General features: G+C 47.2%; 1 protein-coding gene and 1 non-coding gene across 2 annotated transcripts; both read right to left on the reverse strand.

Annotated features, from left to right (window-relative positions):
* Positions 1 to 21: 21 nt before the first annotated feature.
* Positions 22 to 22,297, reverse strand: CWC25 (CWC25 spliceosome associated protein homolog). The gene is made up of 10 exons (XM_049780079.1): positions 22,158 to 22,297; positions 18,682 to 18,854; positions 16,622 to 16,858; positions 12,929 to 12,998; positions 10,404 to 10,531; positions 9,700 to 9,766; positions 8,361 to 8,560; positions 7,278 to 7,376; positions 1,524 to 1,685; positions 22 to 445 (listed from the first exon to the last, which is right to left on the reverse strand). Exons 1-10 carry the CDS (start codon positions 22,173 to 22,175, stop codon positions 331 to 333), a joined length of 1,269 nt encoding a protein of 422 aa, XP_049636036.1. The 5' UTR covers positions 22,176 to 22,297; the 3' UTR covers positions 22 to 330.
* LOC126032906 (small nucleolar RNA SNORA26) lies at positions 6,318 to 6,440 on the reverse strand. The gene has a single exon (XR_007504072.1). It is a non-coding gene; the product is annotated as a small nucleolar RNA SNORA26 (small nucleolar RNA).
* Positions 22,298 to 24,212: the final 1,915 nt, after the last annotated feature.

A 24,212-nucleotide genomic window follows, 5' to 3' on the forward strand; every position in this document is an offset into this window, starting at 1 on the left:
CTTGCCTTACATGTATGAGGCCCCATGCCACCAAAAAATAGTTAGGAGCAGGATCAGTACACACACCCACATGATCTAGTGCCCAGCCTTTGCAAAACAGTCCAACACTCTGTCCTCCGCAAAGGTACCAATGGTCCCAGACAGTTTCATTAAGCAAGCCACACTGGTTCTCAAAGAAAGTGAAGCTGTTTCCAGTAGTAATGGAAGAGTCACTTTGAACAGTGGTGTTTTGACATCTGTGGAAAAAATCATTTGAACTCTTATAAAGAGAATTTCTAAGGCATTAGAAGCCTCCCTGGAAAATTCAGGAAAACCAGCAAAGGACAGTTTTTATCTTTTCATAAAGTTCTTCTCCAGAGCGACTGAGGTTCTCTGTAGAGAGTAGATATTCCGCTTTACCCGGTCCTCTAGGGAGGAAGTTGATGCGCTCTCGAGCTTCATGCGGCTGAAAGAGAACAGGAAGTCTGTAATAACAGCCATGCAACTATTTGGGAATTATAGAAATAGGTTGTAAACTATAAAGCTGCTATAGAAACACAAGCTCTTGGATTGAGGTTGATCTGGTTGTGACATCTGTCACCCCATTGATCACCATGGTTGATTAAGCTGATCTAGCTGAATCTAGGTGAGATGTGTGTGTGTGTGTGTGTGTGTGTGTGTGTGTGTGTGTGTGTGTGTGTCCCCTCCCGTCCCCTTCACCACTCCATGTGCATCCCTCCTCCCAAAGCTGCGTGCTTGATCAAAGAGGACAGACTTCTCTGAATAAAAACCAAGCTCACTGGGTACAGAGAGATGTAATACATGAATTAAGGTACTTGCCTTGGGGCCGGCGTGGTAGTGCTAGAGGTAAGGTGTTTGCCTTGCCAGCGCTAGCCTAGGACGAACCACAGTTCGATCCCCTGGCGTCCCATATGGTCCCCCAAGCCAGGAGCAACTTCTGAGCACATAGCCAGGAGTAACCCCTGAGCGTTACCAGGTGTGGCCCAAAAACCAAAAAAAAAAAAAAAAAGGTACTTGTCTTATATGCAGCCAACCCCAGCTCTGTATTCTTTTTTTTGTTTTGTTTTGTTTTGTTTTGGGGCCACAGCTGGTGGCATTCAGGGGTTACTTCTGGCTCAGCACTCAAAATAGCTCCTGGCAGGCTCAGGGGATCACATGGGATGCCGGGAATCAAACTGGGGTTGGTCCCGTATTCGTTGCATACAAGGCAAACGCCATGCCTCTATGTTATTGCTCTGGCCCACCAGCTCTATATTCTGAGCACAGGAATAAGCCCTGAGTACCTCCTTGCCTGGCTAAAAAAAAAAAAAAAATGGAAAACCAAGGAAACAGAATAAGATACAATTCATTTCTCCCTACAAATCTAGCTAGCCAGAAGCCATATGCAGTAACAAAGGTGGGGCAAAGGCTGAGATCCATCCCTCTGAAGAGAGATCCCCCAGGAGCACCCAGAGTGAGAGCCGTAAGTGGCCTATTGAGATCCCTCTCCGAGTCGCTGGTAGGCAAGAGGAAGGCCCACTCACTGAATAAACTTCCCATCCCGGGAATCCAGTTTCTCTAGTCTCTGTTCCCGCTCTTCATCCTTTGCATGCTTCTTGAGGGTATTCAGCCGCTCTTCTTCGCGCCACTTGGCATTTTCCATCATCTCCTGTCGTTTTCGTTCTAGTTCTTCCGATGAGAGTTTTCTGTTGAACACCAAAATCCAACTATTCCATTTCCCTCCCTCCCTGGTAAAAACCCTAAAACACTCCCTGGTGAAGACAGATCAGATCAGCCCCAGTGCCCCTCCCACTGCTGACTTTCCATGGACAGGCCCAGCCCAGTAAACTTTTTCCTTCATCCCCACATCTTGGTCAAGTGGTTCAATATAAATTTGTTTTTGTTTTTATTTTGTTTTGTTTTGTTGGTTTTTGGGTCACACCCAGCAGCGCTCAGGAGTTAGTTACTCCCGGCTCTGCATTCAGAAATCACTCCTGGTAGGCTCGGGGCACAATATGGGACGCTGGGATTCGAACCACCATCTGTGATGAATTGGCTGAGTGCAAGGCAAATGCCCTACCGCTGCGCTATTTCTCCCACCCTTCAATACAAATTTAAAAACATTAGGATGGGGGCCGGGTGATGGCACTAGAGGTAAGGTGCCTGCCTTGCCTGCGCTAGCCTTCTATGGATCACGGTTCGATCCCCATATGGTCCCCCAAGCCAGGAGCAACTTCTGAGCGCATAGCCAGGAGTAACCCCTGAGCGTCACTGGGTGTAGCCCAAAAACAAAACAAAAACATTAGGATGGATACCATATTGTTACTAAATAATCTCAGGGATAAGTATTGTTATAACATTATATATAAAAGAAGTGGAAGGGACCGGAGAAATAGCATGGAGGTAAGGCATTTGCCTTTCATGCAGAAGGTCATTGGTTCAAATCTGGCATCCCATATGGTCCCCCATGCCTGCCAGGAGCAATTTCTGAGCATGGAGCCAGGAATAACCCCTGAGCTGCTGGGTGTGACCCAAAAACCACAAAAAATAAAAAAATAAAAAATAAATAAAAGAAGTGAAAAAGTTATCAGAAATCTAAATCTCTATTTTCCAAATGTTTGACACTTTTGTTTCTACACCATACTCACCAGTGCTCAGGACGACTGCTGGCTCTATGCTCAGGGATCACTCCTAAATATGTTCAGGGGAATAAATAGGGTGCTGGATATTGAATCTGGGTCAGCTGCATACAAGGCAATAATGCCTTACCTGCATCTCTCTGTCCTGCAAAATTTTTCCCCCTTTGCTTTTTTGGATTATACCCAACAGTACTCAGGTTGATGCTGGGGTTATCTCCTGTACTAAGAGGACAACATGATGCTAGAAATTGACCCTGGATCTCATATAATGCCTGTGCACTAATCCTGTAAGCCATTCCCTTTTACATTATTTTCGATAATTGATAGAATAACAGAGTATAAATTATCTCTCTGACTACCATCTACTACCTACCATTAGAAATTCATGAATACGGGCCGGAGGGATAGCAAGGAGGTAAGGCATTTGCCCTGCATGCAGAAGGATGGTGGTTTGAATCCCGTATCCCATATGGTCCCCTGAGCCTACCAGGAGTGATTTCTGAGTATAGAGCCAGGAGTAACCCCTGAGCTCTGCAGAGTCTGACCCAAAAAAGCAAAAAAAAATAAAATAAAAAAAGAAATTCATGGATACAACCTGTGAATATTCCACTTTAAGACTAAGCTGGGGGGGGCCGGAGAGCTAGTACAGCGGTATTTGCCTTGCAAGCAGCCCATCCAGGACCAAAGGTGGTTGGTTCGAATCCTGGTGTCCCATATGGTCCCCCATGCCTGCCAGGAGCTATTTCTGAGCAGACAGCCAGGAGTAACCCCTGAGCACCGCTGGGTGTGGCCCAAAAACCAAAAACCAAAAAAAAAAAAAAAAAAAAACTAAGCTAGGGGGACGGAGAGACAGCACGGAGATAGAGCATTTGCCTTGCCTGCAAGATGGTGTTTCGAATCCCGGCATCCCATATGGTCCCCCGAGCCTGCCAGGAGTGATTTCTGAGTGCAGAATCAGGAGGAACCCATGAGCACAGCCGGGTGCAACCCAAAAACAAAAACAAACAAACAAACAAAAGACTAAGCTAGGAGCTACATACCTGGAGTAGTGAACTCAATTTCAAAGTAATATGTAGGATCCAAAAATATAGTAGAGTGGGTAGGGCTCTTGCCTTGCACATGACAGACCTAGGTTTGATCCCAGGTAACCTTATATGGTTCCTTGAACACTGCCAGGAGTGATACTAGAGCACAAAGCCAGGAAAAAGCCCTGAACACAGTCAAGTGTGATCAAAAAAACCAAAAAAAGAAAAAAATGGAGAAGTCATCCTCCTGGTACTCAAAGCAAATAAAGTCAAAGAAGAGCAAGTGTTGACTCAGCAGGATGTGGCCCAAATAAACAAACACAAAACAAAAAAGGCCAATAAACTATGAGAATATATAATGAATAAGTGGCATCTACTTATTTTAGGGAGCCAGGGGTCATACCCCGCATTATCTAAAAAATTACTCCTGACTCTACACTCAGAAATCACTCCTGACAGGGATCAAAGAGATAGGGCGTTTGCCTTAGATGCAGAAGGATGGTGGTTCAAATCCCGGCATCCCATATGGTCTTCCGGGCCTGCCAGGAGCGATTTCTTTTTTTTTTTTTTTTTGGTTTTTGGGCCACACCCGTTTGATGCTCAGGGGTTACTCCTGGCTATGCAGTCAGAAATCGCCCCTGGCTTGGGGGACCATATGGGACACCGGGGGATCGAACCGCAGTCCGTCCTACGCTAGCGCTTGCAAGGCAGACACCTTACCTCTAGCGCCACCTTCCCGGCCCCCAGGAGCGATTTCTGAGTATAGAGCCAGGAGTAATCCCTGAGCACTGCCAAGTGTGACCCAAAAACAAAAAAACAAACAAAAATATTTACTCCTGACAGGCTCTGGGGAATATATAAGGTGCCAGGGATCAAACCCAGGTCAGGGGCCAGTAGGGGCATTTGCCTTGCACGAAGCTGATTCAGGAAGAACGGTGGTTCAAATCCCAGCATCCCATCTGGTCCTCTAAGCCTGCCAGGGGATTTCTGTGTGAAGAGCCAGGAGTAACCCTTAAGTTCCACCAGATGTGACCCAAAATCAAAACAAAACAAGCCCAGGTCAACATGGTTCAAGGCAAAAGCCCTACCCACTGTACTATCACTCCAGCCCTAAATGGCTCTTATACTTGGCATTTTAGAGGAAAATGAATCCCAAAATCTGAAATTGATCAGAATCAAGTGTCCCACTTTGAATACCAGGAAATGTGTTGTGTTAGGCTGATTTACAACAGAAATGCACAAGGACTGTAGGCTCCAAGCACTTTGGAGAAGGGACGGATTTAAAATCTGTCTCAGGAGCAATTAAGTCACTCCTAGGTCCTTGTACCTAGGGGGAGCCAATGAGTGCTCTTCCAAATATTTCCCTGTAGGGCACTCCCTTTGGTCGTTTCTGAAGAAACAAGGAAGCAGACTGGAAAGAAGAGCATAGCATCTGGCACGGCCAAAGTAGAAATCTATAGACTTAACAGGATTCTAAGCCCCAGCCAGCATCTGTGTTGTCTCTGACACCAACTGTCAGACATAGGAGCTGATCAGACACCCAAAAGATGCTTATCTGGAGAAATCTAATACTACCTAACAAGAGAAACAATGCTCAGGATTTACCCCTGGCCCAATGCTCAGGAAACTCTCTGGCAGGGCTCAAGGGACCATATAAGGTTTGGGGGATCAAACCAAGGTCAGCTGCATACAAACCACTGTACTATTACTCCAGCCCCAAATAGAAGGCTCTTAAAAACAATCAGGGACTAAAACAGTAGCCAGGGGCTGGTGAGGTGGTGCTAGAGGTAAGGTGTCTGCCTTGCAAGCGCTAGCCAAGGAAGGACCGTGGTTCGATCCCCGGTGTCCCATATGGTCCCCAAGCCAGAGGCAATTTCTGAGCGCTTAGCCAGGAGTAACCCCTGAGCATCAAAATGGGTGTGGCCCGAAAAACCAAAAAAAAAAAAAAAGTAGCCAATCCAAGTTCTATTCCCAATTTTTTTTTTTTTTGGTTTTTGGGCCACACCCGGCAATGCTCAGGGGTTACTCCTGGCTGTCTGCCAGAAATAACTCCTGGCAGGCACAGGGGACCATATGGGACACCAGGATTCGAACCAACCACCTTTGGTCCTGGATCGGCTGCTTGCAAGGCAAACGCCGCTGTGCTATCTCTCCGGGCCTTCTATTCCCAATTTCTCATATGATCTCCCGAGCCTGCCAGGAGTGATTCTTGAATGCAGAGCTATGAGTAACCCCTTGAACACCGCCAAATGTGACCCAAAAACCAAATACAAGAAAAGAACATTCTACCAAGAATGCTACACTATGAAATTTTCTGAGAATTAACCAGATGAAGATTGTGAGAAATATCACTGAATCCATTTGTTCATGAAGTCAAATCTATTTGCTTTGTCCATCTATAATGTGCCTTTCAAGGACTGTTGAAAAATGAGTTGATGAGAGGTAGGACAGGTAACTCAATGGCAAAGCTCATACCCGAGAGTACACAGTACAAGGTTCCATTCCTGGCACCACTAAGTCAATTAATAAATAGTTAAGTAGGGGGTGGAGCGGTGGCGCAAGCGGTAAGGCATCTGCCTTGCCCAAGCTAGCCTAGAACTGACAGCAGTTTGATCCGCTGGCGTCCCAGATGGTCCCCCAAGCCAGGAATGATTTCTTTTTTTTCCTCCGGTTTGGCTGTGACTCCAGACAGGATCCAAGGAGGAGTCTGTACAATCTCCTCTCTGGGTTTTATGGAGACTTACTTTGCCCTTCTGTGTTAGCCTCTTAAAGCACTGAGTCAACTTTAAAAGGACACTGGAAAGGGTGCCCAGGAACGATTTCTGAGCACATAGCCAGGAGTAACCACTGAGCATCACCTGGTGTGGCCCAAAAATCAAATAAATATATAAATAAATAAAGTAGAGAATGGAGAAAGGGTTCAATGGGTCTTAGGTCTTACAAGCAAAACCTTCAAGTTCAATCCCCAGCAAAAATGGGAGCAACTTCTTCTTTTTTTTTTTTTTTTGGGGGGGGGGTTTGGTTTTTGGATCACACCCAGCAGCACTCAGGGGTTCCTCCTGGCTCTATGCTCAGAAATCGCTCCTGGCAGGCTCGAAGGACCATATGGGATGCCGGGATTCGAACCACCAACCTTCTGCATGAAAGGCAAATGCCTTACCTCCATGCTATCTCTCCGACCCTGGGAGCAACTTCTAATTCTAAGAACAAATTCTACCCCCCAAGTACTACCAGGTGCAGTCCAAAAGCCAAAATAATAAACATACATATAAATAGAAGTTGCTCTTGTGAGAAGGATATATATATATATATATACATATATATATATATGTATGTATATATACACACACATATGTATACACACATATATGTAGTCAGTCTTCCTGCACTGGTATAAGCCACTTCAAGTCTTTTTTTCTTTTTTTCAGGAGTGGGGGACACCTGGCAATTCTAAGCTGGTTCTGCATTCAAGAATTATTCCTGGCAATGTGCAGGGGACCATATGGAATTTTGGCAGGATCGGGCATATACAAGACAAATACCCTATCCACTGTAATATATATGGCTCCAGTCCCATCAGTTCAAGTCTTGTGCCCACAGAGCTGGAATCAAATCCACCTGGCTCCTGACTCACCTGGTGTACCCAGGAACATGTCGCCTTTGGTAGACCTCTTTTTTAGGAGATGGACTCTTAGTTCTACCTCTCTCTTTCCTGTTTGTCCTGGAGTTGTGCCTGTAACAAACAAAGACAGCTTCAAAAGGGGGCTTTTAGCATGTCCCTCAAACAAAGAAGAAGAGCTAATAGTCTTCAGAGACATTTAATCTTTATATTATATTCAATTAAAATAGAAAGCACAGAAGAGAAAAAAACAACAACTAAGGCCTGGGGCCAGAGTGACAGAACAGCAGGTAAGGTTCTAAACATCACCTGCTATTGCCCAAAACCTAAAGAAAAACAAAGGCCTGAAGAGACATTAATTAGATATAAAATTCACTCCATTTTCTACATGTAGGTCAAAAAGGAAGTGCCTGGGGCCAGAGATAGCACTGCTGTAGAGCATTAATTAATTTGCCTTGCACAGGGTCTACCCAGGTTCAATTCCCAGCATCCTATATGGTTCCCCGAGCCTGCCAGGAGTAACCCCTGAGCACTGCTGGGTGTGGCCCAAAATCCAAAAAAAGAAAAAAAAGGAGTGCCTGAGCCCAACACTAAGGTGGTGAATAAATGGGGTAAAAAATAATAACAAAAGAATAATAATATAACAAAGCAGGTGCTGGTGCTATAGCACAGCGGGTAGGGAGTTTGCTTTGCATGTGGCCAACATGGGTTCAATCCCCAGCATTCTGCCAAGTCTGCCAGGAGTGATTTTTTGAGCGCAGAGCCAGGAGTAAAACAAGTACCGCAGGGTGTGGCCCTCAAACAAAAATAAAATACCACTAATAATAACAAAGTAGGGTTGGAACATTAGTATAGCATCTAGGGCACTTGCTTTGCACATGGCTGACCCAGTTCTATACCTTGAGGTTGCCAGAAGAGAGCTCTGAGTGCAGAACTAGGAACATGAGCAATGAGTATAGCTAAATGTTTTTTAAAAAGGAATAACAAAGCAAAAAGTACTTGTGGAAGTGGGGGGAGGCATATATCACCAAGAGCACATACCCACTGGTAAGCAGCCCCCAATTCCCAAGTCTCTTGGCAGAGACTCTCTGCACTCACTGTTTGCTTGGCCTTGGAGATTTTGACCTTCGACTTGGGGACCTTGATCTTCGCGCTTCTCTGGTGCCTCTCTTGCTGTCATGTCTAGGAGGTGAGTGTGAGGAACTTCGGGACCTGGAATGACTCCTGACTCTGTGCATTCCCTTCGACTCAGACATCAGAGGCCCCCGCGGTCCCTGGCTGTGGTTAGAGTCTCTGGGCTACAGTACCAAAAGGAGGAAAGAAAGCTCTTCATAGGGCACTCCAACAGTTCCAGGCAAAAAGGGCAGAGGAGCAGAGAGCCTATGAGCTCCTTCATGGGATCATGGCCCAATCTGGGAAAGCACCTTCAGAACCTACAAGCCTGCACCCACTGGGGCTGGAGCCAGAATACACAGGGAGAGTAGTTGGCCATGCATGTGGCCAACCCACATTCAATCCTGGCACCTCTCATGGTCCAAATTCCACCAGAAGTGATCCCTAAACACAGAGGAGTAATCCTTGAGCACAGCCAGGTGTGACCCAAAATCGAAACAAAAGGTATTATCCAAGGGAGCCAGAGAAACAATATAATGATATAGTGGGTAGGGGTATTTGCCTTGCACACAGCCAATTCACATTCAATCCCTGGCATCCCATATGGTCCTGAGCACTGCCAGGAGTGATTCCTGAATGCAAAGTCAGGAGTACTCCCTGAGCATTGCTGGGTATGGCCCCCAAAAAACAAACAAACAAAAAAGATGTGGGCCGGAGAGATAGCACAGCGGTAGGGCATTTGCCTTGAACATGGCCAACACAGGACAGATCCCGGTTCGATACCCAGCATCCTATATGGTCCGCCAACCCTGCCAGGAGCGATTTCTGAGTGCAGAGGCAAAGGTAACCCATGAGCAACACCAGTTGACCCAAAAACCAAAATAAAAAAAGATGTTATTTATCCAAGAGGCTGGGAATATGGTTCAAGGGGATGAAGTGCATACCCATCATGTGTGATACCCCTAATTAGATCCCCAGCACTGCATGACTCCCCAGACACTGCCGAGTACTGGGCCCTGAGCACATCACCTTCACACCCACATCTCCAGAGAAAATAATCACACTAAGTGGCTCCTATCAAAAAACTATGCTCCGGGCCAGGCGGTGGCGCTAAAGGTAAGGTGCCTGCCTTGCCTGCGCTAGCCTTGGACGGACTGCGGTTCGATCCCCCGGTGTCCCATATGGTCCCCCAAGCCAGGAGCAACTTCTGAGCACATAGCCAGGAGTAACCCCTGAGCGTTACTGGGTGTGGCCCAAAAACCAAAAAAAAAAAAAACTATGCTCCATGCCTAAGTCTCACCCTCTGAAAAGCCCAGAGCCTTACCTGTAAGCCATATCCAGGGACTTTGGGCAAAATTTGGGAGAATGAGTTTGCAGACTTCTTTTGAGATCTAAAGGATAAAAACAGATGCTCATGAAAAAGAAAAAGCCTATTGATCTAAGGCAAGTCTCCTCTGCCTCAGCATGCTTCAGGCTCCCACGGTGCCCTCACTCCAGCCACTCTAATTTGGGAGCCTGATTCTCTACTGGGTTGTCACGGCTGGAGGACACAGCAGCCCAGTCAACTTTTTCCTGTGAAAAGCCATGGGCCAGGCTTTTCAGGCCAGCACCAAGCACGTTCTCCTCACACCTTGTGATGCTATTCCAGGGACTGACAGTGAGTCAGCAGCTCCAAAGCTGGCTGCTCCCAGAGACAGCGCTCAGGAAGGACATGCTGGAGCCCTTTCAGCCAGGAACAGAAAAGTCAAACTAGAACCCCCTCCTGTCTGAAGCAAGCCCAAGCTCAGAGAAAAGAGGTACATCCAGAGGGCTGGACCAAACACCTATAAGATCTCATCAGCTCAGTCATAGATCATGCCTAGCTCACTAAGGAATTTTAGGGCTGCATTACCTTGGCAAGTGCATGACCAAGCTTTCCCACAGAACCAGCAGCAGACAGGACCCAGCAGAGAGTAAACATGAAGAAAAGACGTGTGGGGTGAAGACAAGAATAACTGGGGTCAGGGAAGCCCTCCACCATGCCCTTACCTCCCCCGGCTCCGTTCATCTTCACTGCTACAGCGGTCGCTGCTAGAGCTTCTGTGCTTGTGCTTCTTGTGTTTCTTCTTCTTTTCCTTCTTCTTCTTCTTCTCCTTTTTTTCCAGGCTCATTTGCAACTAGAAAATGACCAGAACACAACCACACCAGGAAAATGAGAAACCTCATCAGTCTCCAGAAGGAGACCAAGTCATACACACACTCGACACCATGCTTCAGCATCTGGGGTTCCCAGATATTCTCACAGGTTCTCTATCAATAATAATGAGGAGGCTGTGAGCCATGGCTGGGCACAAAGCACCGAGGCCACTGAACAGTCTGGAGAGTGACAGCAGCCACAAATCTGTGGGGGGGTTCTTGGTTTTGGTTTTTAGTCTTTTGAGGGGGTGCCACACCTGGCAATGCTCAGCAGTTACTCTTGGTTATGTGCTTAGGAATCATTCCTGGCAGTGCTCAGGAGATCATATGGGATGATGGGGATTGAATCCAGGTCAGCTGCATGCAAGGCAAGTACCTTATCCATTGGACCCTACAGACTCTGGCCCCTTCAGTGGGTATTCTGTTTTCTTTGGAGCTATAATAAGTGATGTGCCAGAGCTATTCCTGGCTGTGCTCAGGAGTGACCCTCGGTAGTGATCAGGGACCACTGATCTCTCTGGTTCCACAGATCTGTGGTTTTAAATATTCTAAGAATTTCCAATCAACGTCAAAAGAAGTCTAGCTCTGGGCCAGAGAGACAGTACTGAGATTAAGGCATCTTCCCTGCATGCAACTGACCCTGTTTTGCTTTCCAGCACACATGACCTCTAGCTGCAACTAGAAGTGAAATCCAGGCAGAGAATCAAGAATAGTGGGGCCAGTGAGGTGGCACTAGAGGTAAGGTGTCTGCTTTGCAAGCGCTAGCCAAGAAAAGATCGCGGTTAGATCCCTTGGCATCCCATATGGTCCCCAAAAGCCAGGGGCAATTTTTGAGTGCTTAGCCAGGAGTAACCTCTGAGCATCAAATGGGTGTAGCCCCCAAAAAAAAAAAAAAAAAGAATAGAGCTTGTTGGGGCCAGAGAGATAGCACAGTGGTAGGGCATTTGCCTTGCACGCAGCCAACCCAGGATGGACAGTGGTTCGAATACCGGCATCCCATATGGTTCCCCCAAGCCTGCCAGGAGCAATTTCTGAGAACAGAGCCAAGAATAACCCCTGAACACTGCTGGCTGTGGCCCAAAGTGTCTGTGTACTTTTGGGTATAACTCAAAGTCTCCCCCTCAAAAAAAGGAGCTCCAATACTCTATCGGGACTGAAAAATCAATCTTTCTACCACCATCCCCTTTGGGTTTTGCTCAGGGGCTACTCCTGGCTTTGTGTTGAGGAATGAAATTTGGTAGCGCTTAGGGTACCATAAGTAGCAGCAAGAACCACTTGCACAGCTGTGCAAGACAAGTGCTTTCAGCCCTGTACTCTCTTTCCAGTCCTTAGAGTTTTCCTTATCAACAATCCAAATACAGTCACCTAATGTGATATAAAGTTGAGTGGGGCTTTAAAGGCATGACCCCACCCCTTGCCACCTAAATACCCCCTAGGCTCATGCTTTTATTTTTTTTTTCTTTGGTTTTTGGTTTTTGGGCCACACTCAGCGGTGCTCAGGGGTTACTCCTGGCTGTCTGCTCAGAAATAGCTCCTGGCAGGCACAGGGGACCATATGGGATACCGGGATTCGAACCAACCAACTTTGGTGCTGGATCGACTGCTTGTAAGGCAAATGCCACTGTGCTATCTCTCCGGGCCCAGGCTCATGCTTTTAAAATCAGACCCCTAACACCTCACTGTCTGAAAATTACAACATTTCATTGCATATTTCTAACCAATAAAGATGAAAGACAAAAGGGGCCAAAGCAATAGCTCAGTGAGAAGGTGTTTGCCTTGAACATTATGGCCCAGGTTTATCACCAGCATCCCATATGGTCCCCCCAAGCCTGCCAGGAGTAATTCCTGTACACAGAGCCAGGTGTAACCCCTAAGCAACACCAGGCATGGTCAAAATAAAATAAAATAAAAAATAAAAGGGGTCCAGAGTGATAGCACAGCAGGTAGAGCATTTACCTTGCGCACAACAGATAGAGCATTTGCCTAGCACACAGCAGACCCAGATTCAATCCCCAGTATCCCATATTGTCCCCTGAGGCCTGTCAAGAGAGATTCCTAAACAAAAAGCCAGGAATAATCCCTGAGCATTGCCAGGTATTGCCAAAACACAAAAACAAAAACCAAAAAAAAAAAAAAAAAAAGAAAAAAGATAGGACATTTGCCTTGTGTGCAGCCAACCTAAATGCAATCCCCACCAGCATCTCATATGGGTCCACCAAGTCATCCAGAAATAACTCCTGAATACATAACTAGAGGTAATTCTTGAGCACTGCAAGGTATGATCCAAAAACCAAAAATAAATAAATAAATAAATAATGACATGTTCTTATATTAAGTAGCTAAAAAAATTATTAGTCTTTATTTGATGCACTACTTACCAATTCTTTGATTTTCTTCATTTTCACAGGATTATTCAATACCTCTCTTTTTTTCTCTTCCTCTTTCTTTCTAGGGAAATAAAGGGGAAAACAATGTTTTTTATTTTGGATATTTTTTTGGTTTGGGGACCATACCGGCATTGTGCAATGGTTACTCTTGGGTAGAGTCAAGAAATCACTTCTGGTGATGCTCAGGGGACCCTATGAGATGCTGGTGATTAAACCTGGCTCAGCTGCATTTAAGACAAGCACCTGGGCCCGGAGAGATAGCACAGCGGTGTTTGCCTTGCAAGCAGCTGATCCAGGACCAAAGGGGGTTGGTTCGAATCCTGGTGTCCCATATGGTCCCCCCGTGCCTGCCAGGAGCTATTTCTGAGCAGACAGCCAGGAGTAACCCCTGAGCACCGCTGGGTGTGGCCCAAAAACCAAAAAAAAAAAAAAAAAAAAAAAAAAGACAAGCACCTTACCCATTGTACTATCTACAAAAACTTCTTTATGGAGGCCGAGTGGTGGCGCAGAAGATGGACCTCGGTTCAATCCCCCCCTCCACCAACCCCTACCCTTGTGTCCCATATGGTCCCCCAAGCCAGGAGCGATTTCTGAGCACATAGCCAGGAGTAACCCCAAAGCATCACCGGGTGTGGCCCAAAAACCAAAAAAAAAAAAAAAAATCTTTATTAGGCCAGAGAGATAGTTCAGGGAGTAGGGTAATTACTTTGCATATGGTTGACCTAGGTTTGATCCCCTGAACTCCATATGGTTCCCCAGAGCCCTGCCAGGAATAAATTCTAAGCACAGAGCTAGTAATAAGCTCTGAGTACTGAGGTCTGATCCAAAAACAAAAAACAAAAATTTTAGTTAAATAAATAATGGCCTAGGGCCCAAAGAGATAGTACAGAAGGTAGGGTGCTTGCCTTGCAGGTGGCTGACCCAGGTTTGATCCTTGAGCCTGCTAGAAGTAATTTCTGAGTGCAGAGCCAGGAGTAACCACTGAGTGCTACCGGGTGTGCCCCCCAAAACCAAAACAAATAAATAAATAAATGAATAATAAAAGGTTTTGCTGCAGCAGAGCTGGGCATGTGGCTGGCTCAGTGGTGAGAGCTTGCATTACCTATATGACGCTTTGGGTTCATCCCTGGCTCCACAAAACAAAATAAATAAAAAATAAGTATATATTGGAGCAGAGAGATAGCATGGAGGTAAGGTGTTTACCTTTCATGCAAAAGGTCGGTGGTTTAAATCGCAGCATCCCTATGGTCCCCTGAGCCTGCCAGGAGTGATTTCTGAGCCTAGAGCCAGGAGTAACCCCTGAGCACTGCCGGATATGACCCAAAAACAAAAACAAAAATGGGGCCGGAGAAATAGCATGGAGGTAAGGCGTTTGCCTTTCATGCAGAAGGTCATCAGTTCGAATCCCGGCATCCCAAATGGTCCCCCGTGCTTACCAGGAGCAATTTCTGAGCATGGAGCCAGGAATAACCCCTGAGCACTGCCGGGTATGACCCAAAAACCACACACACACAAAAAAAAATAATAAGTATATAAATGAAGTTTGTGCTACTAAAAAAAATGAGGCAGTCCCAGGTGCATTGGTAGTGCTAAAAAAGGACAGAACTCATGGCCAGAGTGGTGGTTCAGGCAGTAGGGCGTTTGCCTTGCACGCGCTAACCTAGGGCAGATCGCATTTCAATTCCCCCACATCCCATATGGTCCTCCAAGCCCAGAGTGACTTCTGAACGCATAGCCAGGAGTAACACCTGAGCATCACTGGGTGTGCTCCCCCTCCTGCCAAAACAAAAGGGCAGAACTCAAAAGAAAAGGGTCACAGCAATACCACAGCACTAGGGCATTTGCCTTGTATATATTGCGCCGACCCAGGGCGCACCCAGGTTCAATTCCCAGATCCCATATGGTCCCCCAAGCTGGCCAAGAACGATTTCTGAGTCAAGTGTGGCCCAAAAACCAAAATGGAAAAAAAAAAAAAAAGGACAGAACTAAATAGCCAAGCAAAGCAATGGAATTGAGACCCAAACTTTAACAATCTAAACTTAAAATGGGCCTGTTATACTGGCAGTCTGGGGGGGGTGGGGGTGGTATGGGATGCACGTGGGGAACATTGGTGGAGAGATGTGGACTCTGGTGGTGGGAATGGCCCTGATTCATCGTATGTCTAAAACCCAACTCTGAAGGACTTTTTTTGTTTTGTTTTATGTTTTTGTGCCACACCCATTGACATTCAGGGGTTACTCCCAGCTATGCACTCAGAAATGGCTTGGGGGACCATATGGGACCCTGGGGAATCGAACCAAGGTCCATCGTAGGCTAGCATTTGCAAGGCAGACGCCTTACCTCTAGCACCACTGCTCTGGCCCTATGAAGAACTGGTTTTTGGGTCACACCCGGCATCGCTCAAGGGTTACTCCTGGCAGGCTCAGGGGACCATATGGGATGTTGGGATTCAAACCACCGGCGCATGCAAGGCATGCCCTCCCTCCATGCTATCTCTCCAGCCCCTATGAAGGACTTTTTTAAAAAATCACAATGGTTTCAATAAAATTAAAATTAAAAAAAAGAGGGGGCCGGGCGGTGGCGCTGGAGGTAAGGTGCCTGCCTTGCCTGCGCTAACCTAGGACGGACCGCGGTTCGATCCCCCGGTGCCCCACATGGTCCCCCAAGAAGCCAGGAGCAACTTCTGAGCGCATAGCCAGGAGTAACCCCTGAGCGTCACAGGGTGTGGCCCAAAAAAAAAAACCAAAAAAAAAAAAAAAAAAAAAAAATTAAAAAAAAGAGGAAGGTAGGAGAATGGAAGCAAGTAAGGGACTTTTTCATACACCTTTCTTTTCCTTCTTTTGTTTTGGACCATAGCTGAATGTGTTCAGGGCTTACTCCTGGATCTGCACTCAGGATCATTCCTAGAAGGTTCAAGGAACCATACAGGATGGCAGGAATGCATGTAAGGCTAGCACCCTACCTGCTGTACTATCTCTCTGGCCTCAATGGTACCAGATTTCTTGCCTTCACTCTACCTCCTACACTCAAGTATGGTACATAAATAAATAAAATAAAGTCTGGTCTAGCTTGTTTGCCAAACTCTTTCCGTGTGGTAGAACCATTCCTTCAAAGAAGCCTCCTTCCTGACATCAGAACACTTTAAAGGAGACAATCTTTCCACATGACAAAAGTAAACTCAACAGAAAACAAAGTTGGACATGAAAAAATTAAAAGTAGAGGGGGCCGGTGAGGTGGCACTAGAGGTAAGGTGTCTGCCTTGCAAGCACTAGCCAAGGAAGGACCACGGTTCGATCCCCCCGGTGTCCCATATGGTCCCCCCAAGCCAGGGGCAATTTCTGAGCGCTTAGCCTTGAGTAACCCCTGAGCATCAAACGGGTGTGGCCCAAAAACCAAAAAAAAAAAAAAAAAAAAAAAAAATTAAAAGTAAAAGAAGCTGGATGGGCCCGGAGAGATAGCACAGCGTCGTTTGCCTTGCAAGCAGCCGATCCAGGACCAAAGGTGGTTGGTTCGGATCCCGGTGTCCCATATGGTCCCCCGTGCCTGCCAGGAGCTATTTCTGAGCAGACAGACAGGAGTAACCCCTGAGCAACGCCAGGTGTGGCCCAAAAACCAAAAAAAAAAAAAAAAAGAAGCTGGTTAACATCCCTGGAACAAAGGTTTCTTTTCCAGTGCTCCTCTTACCTGATGATGAACAGTGGATCCTCCCGGATTTTGCTGGCCATGTCAAGAAGAGAATTGGCACCAGATGGAGCAAAGATGGAGCCAGGGAGGAGGCCTGTCTCGGAAGAGCACCCCACCTCCTTCTCCTCTGCCTTCTCGAACACATACTTGTCAATGGGGCGACCCAACAAGTACTCATCACGGTTCACCATGCCTCCTGGACCCTGATACATCCAGTCCAATTTTTCTTCTTTTTTTCTAGTTCAAAGACAAAAGAGAGCACACAATCAAAGAAAACCCAGACTCCTACAAACCTAGACACAAACCCTGAACATGTGGTAATGGTGAGCACCACTAGAAAGCAGAAGCCAGACTTGGTACCTTACAGGTCACACAGGAAGCAATGGGTAGAGAAGCAATACAGGGCCGGAGAGATAGCATGGAGGTAAGGCGTTTACCTTTCATGCAGAAGGTCATCGGTTCGAATCCCGGTGTCCCATATGCGCCGCACCCCCCCCACCCCCCCACCCCACCCCACCCCACCCCCCGTGCCTGCCAGGAGCAATTTCTGAGCACGGAGCCAGGAAAAACCCCTGAGCACTGCCGGGTGTGACCCAAAAACCACAAAAAATAAAAATAAAAAAAAAGAGAAGCAACACACACACACTGGAGCAATTTCTGAAGAAAAACAGTATCCCTTAATCTGGGCTATAGGGCTTCTTAAATGTTCTTCACTAAATCTTTATATTATGGTGTCATTTAAAGGAGATTCAGAAGTAACTAATAAACACATTCTGAGCCAGCGCATCACAAGAACTTTTTTTTTTTTGTTTTTTGGGCCACACCCAGCAGTGCTCAGGGTCTACTCATGGCTCTGTGCTCAAAAGTTGTTCCTGGCAGGCTCAGGGGGCCATATGGAATGTCAGGATTTGAACCAGGATCTGCCTGTGTTGGCCACATGCAAGGCAAACACATTTTCGCTGTGCTATCGCTCCAGCCCCACAAGAACAATTTTAGTAAAAACTCATGAAGTTTTACTCTTATTTTATGTTTGGGTATTTGTTGTCACTTTACTCCCAGAAAGAATGCATTTAAGAGGATAATAAGGGGCCTGAGCAGTGGCGTGGAGCAGTAAGGCATCTATCTGCCTTGCCAGGTGCTAGCCTAGGACAGACCGAAGTTTGATCCCCTGGTGTCCCATATGATCCCCCAAGCCAGGAGCGATTTCTCAGTGCATAGCCAGGAGTAACCCCTGAATGCTGCCAGGTACGACCCAAAAACCAAAACCAAAACCAAACAAATTTTATGTCCCAATATCATGCCAAGCAAATATCCCTATCCCTGTGGTTTAGACAAAACAGTGATGAGAAATCTAACCATTCAGGGCCAAAGTGATATTACAGAGGGCAAGGCATTTGCCTTGCATGCAGCCAACCTGGGTTCAATCCCTGGCACTCCATATATTGTCCGCCCAAGCACTGCCAGGTGTGGCCCCAAAATAAAACAAATCAAACAAAAAAAGCCCTGATCAGAAACTCAGCAGAGGCAGAGTTGAGGCAACAGTCAACAGGCCTCTCCCAAGAGAGTGAATATTAGAGAGAGCTGTTGTTCCATTACCTCATTTGAGCCTCAAAAATCTTTCAGGAATTAGTTTTTCTTTTTCTTTTTTTTTTTTTTGGTTTTTGGTTTTTGGGCCACACCCGGTGACGCTCAGAGGTTACTCCTGGCTATGCACTCAGAAGTCGCTCCTGGCTTGGGGGACCATATGGGACACCGGGGGATCGAACCACGGTCCGTCCAAGGCTAGCGCAGGTAAGGCAGGCACCTTACCTCCAGCGCCACTGCCCGGCCCAGGAATTAGTTTTTCTTAACTCTGCCCTGCTCCCCCACTCCACCCCACCCCAGTTCTATGGAGGCAGCCATAGCTCCCAAATCCAGGGCAAGCCTAGCTCTGCAAAGGTAGACACTGCCCCCACATCAGTCTGGTTCCTGTTAGGGTATTAAGGCAACACTGCCTGAGGCACAAGCATACCAGGACACCCACACCCCGCTTTCAGGTGCACTCTCTATTGCTGGCTTACTTGACTGCTCCGACATCCTCAGCATAGCGCTGCATCTCCTCCCGGGCCCGCTCCTCCCGCAGCTCCCGCTGAAGCTCCTCAATCTTCTTCCGCTCGGCCTCATGCTTCTGCTCCGCTTTCCACACTTTCTCCACATTTCGGAGGGTCTGTGGATGCCAGCTCTTCTTGAGGTTCTGCAGCACGAGAGGAAGGTAGAAACAACTCAGGGGGCTCAGGGAGATGGCTCAGAACTGCTTGCATGCAGGAGCTCCAAGTTTGATCCCCCAGGTGTAGCCCCAAGACAAACAACAAATGAAAACAACTCAGGGGGGGCCAGAAAGATAGTATGGAGGCAGGGTGTTTGCCTTGCATGCAGAAGGACAGTGATTTGAATCCCGGCATCCCATATGGTTCCCTGAGCCTGTCAAGAGCAATTTCTGAGCGTAGAGCCAGGAGTAACCCCTGAGCACTGCTGGGTGTGACCCCAAAAAAAAAGAAAAATATTGAGAATAGAACAGAAACTTCAGGGCCAGAGCGATAACACAGTGGATGGCATAGTTATTTTGCATGCAGCCAACCTGGGTTCAATCCCTAGCACCCCATATGGTCCACCAAGCTCTGCCAGGAGTGATTCTTGAGTGTAGAACCAGCAGTAGCCCCTAAACTTCACTGTGTGTGGCCCAAAAAACAAAATAACAGGCCCCTCTCCAATTTGACTTCTACTGTCAGTGATCAAAGTGAGGGTTGGCATGGGCTGTGTAGGAAGTCTAAGGCAGGAGGGTGGAGGGATGCTGATTTTGAACAAGAGAATGCAGGTGTCTTTGGCAGAACATACTCACTCTCTAAGCACAGCCTATGCTTCCTAAAACACTTAACCTTAACCTACCTTGAGCCAGCCTAACCTACAAATCCCACCAAGTACCTCTTCCAATCTTCCTTCCGGGAATCTCCCTCCTGGTTCTGACTCTCCCATTCCCCCTGCAGGGCAGTCTTTCCTCTCCTGCCTCCCCCTGAGCTTGGTTCAGCTTCCCTATCAGGGCAGCATTCCTGGGGGAGGTAATAGCTAGACACAATTATAAATGAGCTGGTGCTGTAGAAGGTGGGGATGGGAGGAGATTTTTGAAACAGAAGAAACCGCCCACATAATTGCAGGGCCAGTGTTAAGGAAGAACACAGCACAAATAACTCAATGTAGGGCTGAGATGCAGGGCACACTGATGAGAAGGTGGCTCAACATAAAGCCAAGTAAGAAATGAAGGGTCCCGGGGCCAGAGAGATAGCATGAGGGTAAGGCATTTCCCTTCCACACAGAAGGACAGTGGTTCGAATCCCGGCATCCATATGGTCCCCCGTGCCTGCCAGGGGCGATTTCTGAGCTTGGAGCCAGGAGTAACCCCTGAGCACTGCCAGGTATAACCCAAAAACAAGAAAAAAGGAAAAAAAGAAAGAAAGAAAGAAAGAAAGAAAGAAAGAAAGAAAGAAAGAAAGAAAGAAAGAAAGAAAGAAGAAAGAAAGAAAGAAAGAAAGAAAGAAAGAAAGAAAGAAAGAAAGAAATTAAGGGTCCCATAAACCATAACGGGCTAGAGTTGATCCTGCTGATAATCAGGAACAGCAGAGGAGTCTTCTGACAGGCAGTGACAGGCAGGAGAAACTATCACATGAAGAACGAACTAAAGAAAAGTCAAGCTTGGTAGGAGCCAAGACTAAATTCCAGGGCTGGAGCTAGTGTAGCAGATAGAACACTTGCCTTGTATATATCAATGCTGAGTTCAATCTCAGCACCCTCTATATTCCCCCAAACAGTGACAAGAGTGAGCCCTGAGTACAGAGGCAGGATAAATCCCTGACACTGCTGGTGTGACCCTAAAGCAAACCAAAAAAAAAAAAAAAAAAAAAAGCCATCTAACTGATAAGTGCCACAAAGTTCCTGCATCAGTTAATGCATCAATCAGTGAGGGCTCCTTTTTTATTCCCTGTCCTTTTATCTCCTCAGGTCATCTGTCTGTCTATCCATTCCATCTCCTTCCTTATATATTGTTCCCCCATGATTCCACCTTAACTTCCTGGTTCTCTTCTTTCCGCTTCCATGTTTTTTTTTTTTTTTTTTTTTGGTTTTTGGGCCACACCCGGCGTTGCTCAGGGGTTACTCCTGTCTGTCTGCTCAGAAATAGCTCCTGGCAGGCACGGGGGACCATATGGGACACCGGGATTCGAACCAACCACCTTTGGTCCTGGATCGGCTGCTTGCAAGGCAAACGCCGCTGTGCTATCTCTCCGGGCCCTTTCTGCTTCCATGTTAATGATGATTTCCTAAAGGAATATTTGACAATGTCTGGAGACATATTTGGTTGTTATAAAGCAGGCTGGGGTTGAGGGGTACTACTGGCATCTAGTGAATAGAGAGACCAAAGAAGCTGCTAAACAGGGGCCAGTGTGGTGGTGCAAGAGATAAGCGTCTGCCTTGCCCGCGCTAGCCTAGAACTGACCGCGGTCAATCCCCCGCGTCTCATGTGGTCCCCAAAACCAGGAGCGATTTCTGAGTGCATAGCCAGGAGTAACCCCTGAGCATTCACTGGGTGTGGCCAAAAAGAAAAAAAGAAGTTGCTAAACATACTACAATGAAGCCTGCATTCCAACTCCACACAAAAAGAACTGTCCAGGTTCACATCTTTAAGAGCACCATGGTTGAGGAAATCTGGATTCCAGCTCTCTTGTCCCTGAATGTGGGTACCTAACAAACTCAATTAGACCAGCCCAGATAGAGACCTAGAACTTATTCTACTTGACAACAGCTGACAAATTGTAATACCTCTATTGATAGGTGACTGTACTGACCTCTTCACTAATTCTGTTAGCTACACTTTCAAGAAACTGATATTTTCCAACATACACTAAAGGTGACCTTTGCTCGATACGAAATCTCAGTACGCTAGAAATGACAGCTACAGTTTCAAGAGAAATTGACAAGTAACTGACACTCAGCAAATGTTCTAAAAACAGAAACGAAGCGCTGTGAAAGTCAGAGGGGTGAGCATGGAGCAGGAGACAGAACGCACACACACACACACACACCATAAACACACACACCATAAACACACACACACACACACACACACACACACACACACACACCATAAGCCAGACAAGAGTGATCCCTGAGTGCGGACCCAGGCGTACATAAGCACTGAGCACAACCTGGTGTAGAAAAAAAAAAAAAAGAGAGGGGGTCCGGAGAGATAGCATGAAGGTAGTGCATTTGCCTTGCATGCAGAAGGACGGTGGTTCGAATCCCGGCATCCCACTGGGTCCCCCAAATGAGCCTGCCAGGAGCGATTTCTGAGCATAGAGCCAGGAGGAAGCCCTGAGCGCTGCCGGGTGGGACCCAAAAACTAAAATCAATCAATCAATAAATGAAAGGAATGTCACGATCGTTTCTCATCGCGGCCAATGTCAGTCCCGGGCCCCCCTCGGGTCGGGCTCAGGCCGCCCGCACTTACCAGGTCTCCGCCCCCCATGGTGGGGAAGACGTTTCCGCCCTACGCGGACCGGCCGCACTCCACACTCCGGAGGGATGAGAGAAGAAATCGAGTCTAATAACAAACAGTCCAGGCGCCACCTCTCCGGGCCGGGTCCCAAGTCGAGCTTCACTTCCGGGTGGACGTCCCGTCTCGTCGCGCGTCGCGTCGCGGAGTGATGACGTAGACAACTCGCCGGCGCGGTGATATGATGTAACGGCAGTGGGCGGTCCCGCCGAAGTGGTTTCTGGGACCGCGCTTTGGACGTCAGAACTGGCTCTTCACTCACTCACAGCCTTACTGAGAAGCCTCAGTTTCCCCTTATCTTCTGCAATAAGAAGTACCCCCTTTTTGGGAGGGGCGGGCGGAGAGATAGCATGGAAGTAGGGCGTTTGTCTTGCATGCAGAAGGACGGTGGTTCGAACCCCGGCATCCCATATGGTCCCCCAAGGCCTGCTACAAGTGATTTCTGAGCGCAGAGCCAGGAGGAACCCCCGAGCGCTGTCGGATGCGGCCCAAAAACCAAAAAAAATAAAAATAAAAAAAGACTACAACAATAGATAGCCCAAGAGGCCATGAATTATCTAGCCAGACCAACCTGTATCATCCTTGCATTCTCTGGAGCGCTCTTATTACTAGACAAGTAACACAAAATCCATCTTTCCTATTTCAATAAAAATGCAAAAGGTCCTAGAGATAGCATAGTGGGTAAGGAGCTCTCTTGGCACGTGGCTGACCCGGGTTCGCTACCCCACAAGGTCCTTGAGCAACGCCAGGAGTGATTCCTGAGTACTGAGCACCACCGAGTGTGACCAAAATTGAACAAAGAAAAACAAACAAATGCAGGAAATCTGTTCACGGGTCTTTTGCTCAGGCCCAGCTATCCTGTTGCCATGGCAGCACGCCTTAACTCGAGTTCCAGTGAAACGCTTCTGCACAACTCAATGGCTAGCCTGCCACGACATGTGTCTGATTCTGCAAACTAGCACTCTCCTTAAACCTTCACTCAGAAAGGACTCCTGACTGCAGTTTTACGGCCCAAACTCCAGGGACCCTTCTGCACCAGCATTTTAGCATCTGTCAGCCTCCTCTATTCCTTTCCCATTGCTTACTAAGGAAGCGGGCGTTTCCCCATTAACCAAGCCAATTTCATCAGCTTCGTCTGTTCTGGAGCCAGTTCTGCGCATTTGGCATTACTCAATTCCTCACTCCGGTCCTCTCCCTCAATATTGTTTCTTTGTCATCACATTTAGTAGACCCTTAAAAGGGGGTGGGGGGATTTGAGACGGTCCAGCACTTGTTTGCTACCACTTGACCCAAGAGGCCGTCCTATATGGTCCCCCCAAGCCAGGAGCGATTTCTGAGCTCAGGAGTAACCCCTGAGTGTCAACGGGTGTGCCCCCCCCCCCAAAAAAAAAAAAAAAAAAAGAAATCATATTGGTAGATTCATGGACTGTATGGAATGCCAGAGATGAAACCCAGGTTGCCTGCATGCAAGGCAAATGCCCTACTCACTGTACTATATTACTCTGACATCTGGCTGACTTTTTTAATTGAGTCCACAATATTTAAAAAGAAATTTGGAGGGCTTGGCCGGTGAGATAGCATGGACGTAGGCGTTTGCTTTGCATGCAGACGGACGGTGGTTCAAATCCTGACAACCCATATGGTCCCCCGAGCCTGCCAGGAGCGATTTCTGAGCATGGAGCCAGGAGTAACCCCTGAGCGCTGCCAGGTGTGACCCAAAAACAAAACAAAACAAAAAAAATTGGGGGCAGGGTTAGAGCAATAGCACAGTGGGTAGGACATTCGCCTTACACGTGGACAACCCAGATTAGATCTCTGGCATCCCATATGGTCCCCCAAGCCTGCCAGGAGTGATTCCTGAGAGCCAGGAGTAACCTCTGAGTGTCGCCTGGTATGGCCCAAAAATAAAAACAAAAAAATTTGGTTTGGGGCCAGAGAGATAGCATGGAGGTAAGGCATTTGCCTTTCATGCAGAAGGTCAGTGGTTTGAATCCTAGCATCCCATATGGT

This window comes from Suncus etruscus, chromosome 1, assembly GCF_024139225.1.
Source record: "Suncus etruscus isolate mSunEtr1 chromosome 1, mSunEtr1.pri.cur, whole genome shotgun sequence".
NCBI lineage: Eukaryota > Metazoa > Chordata > Mammalia > Eulipotyphla > Soricidae > Suncus > Suncus etruscus.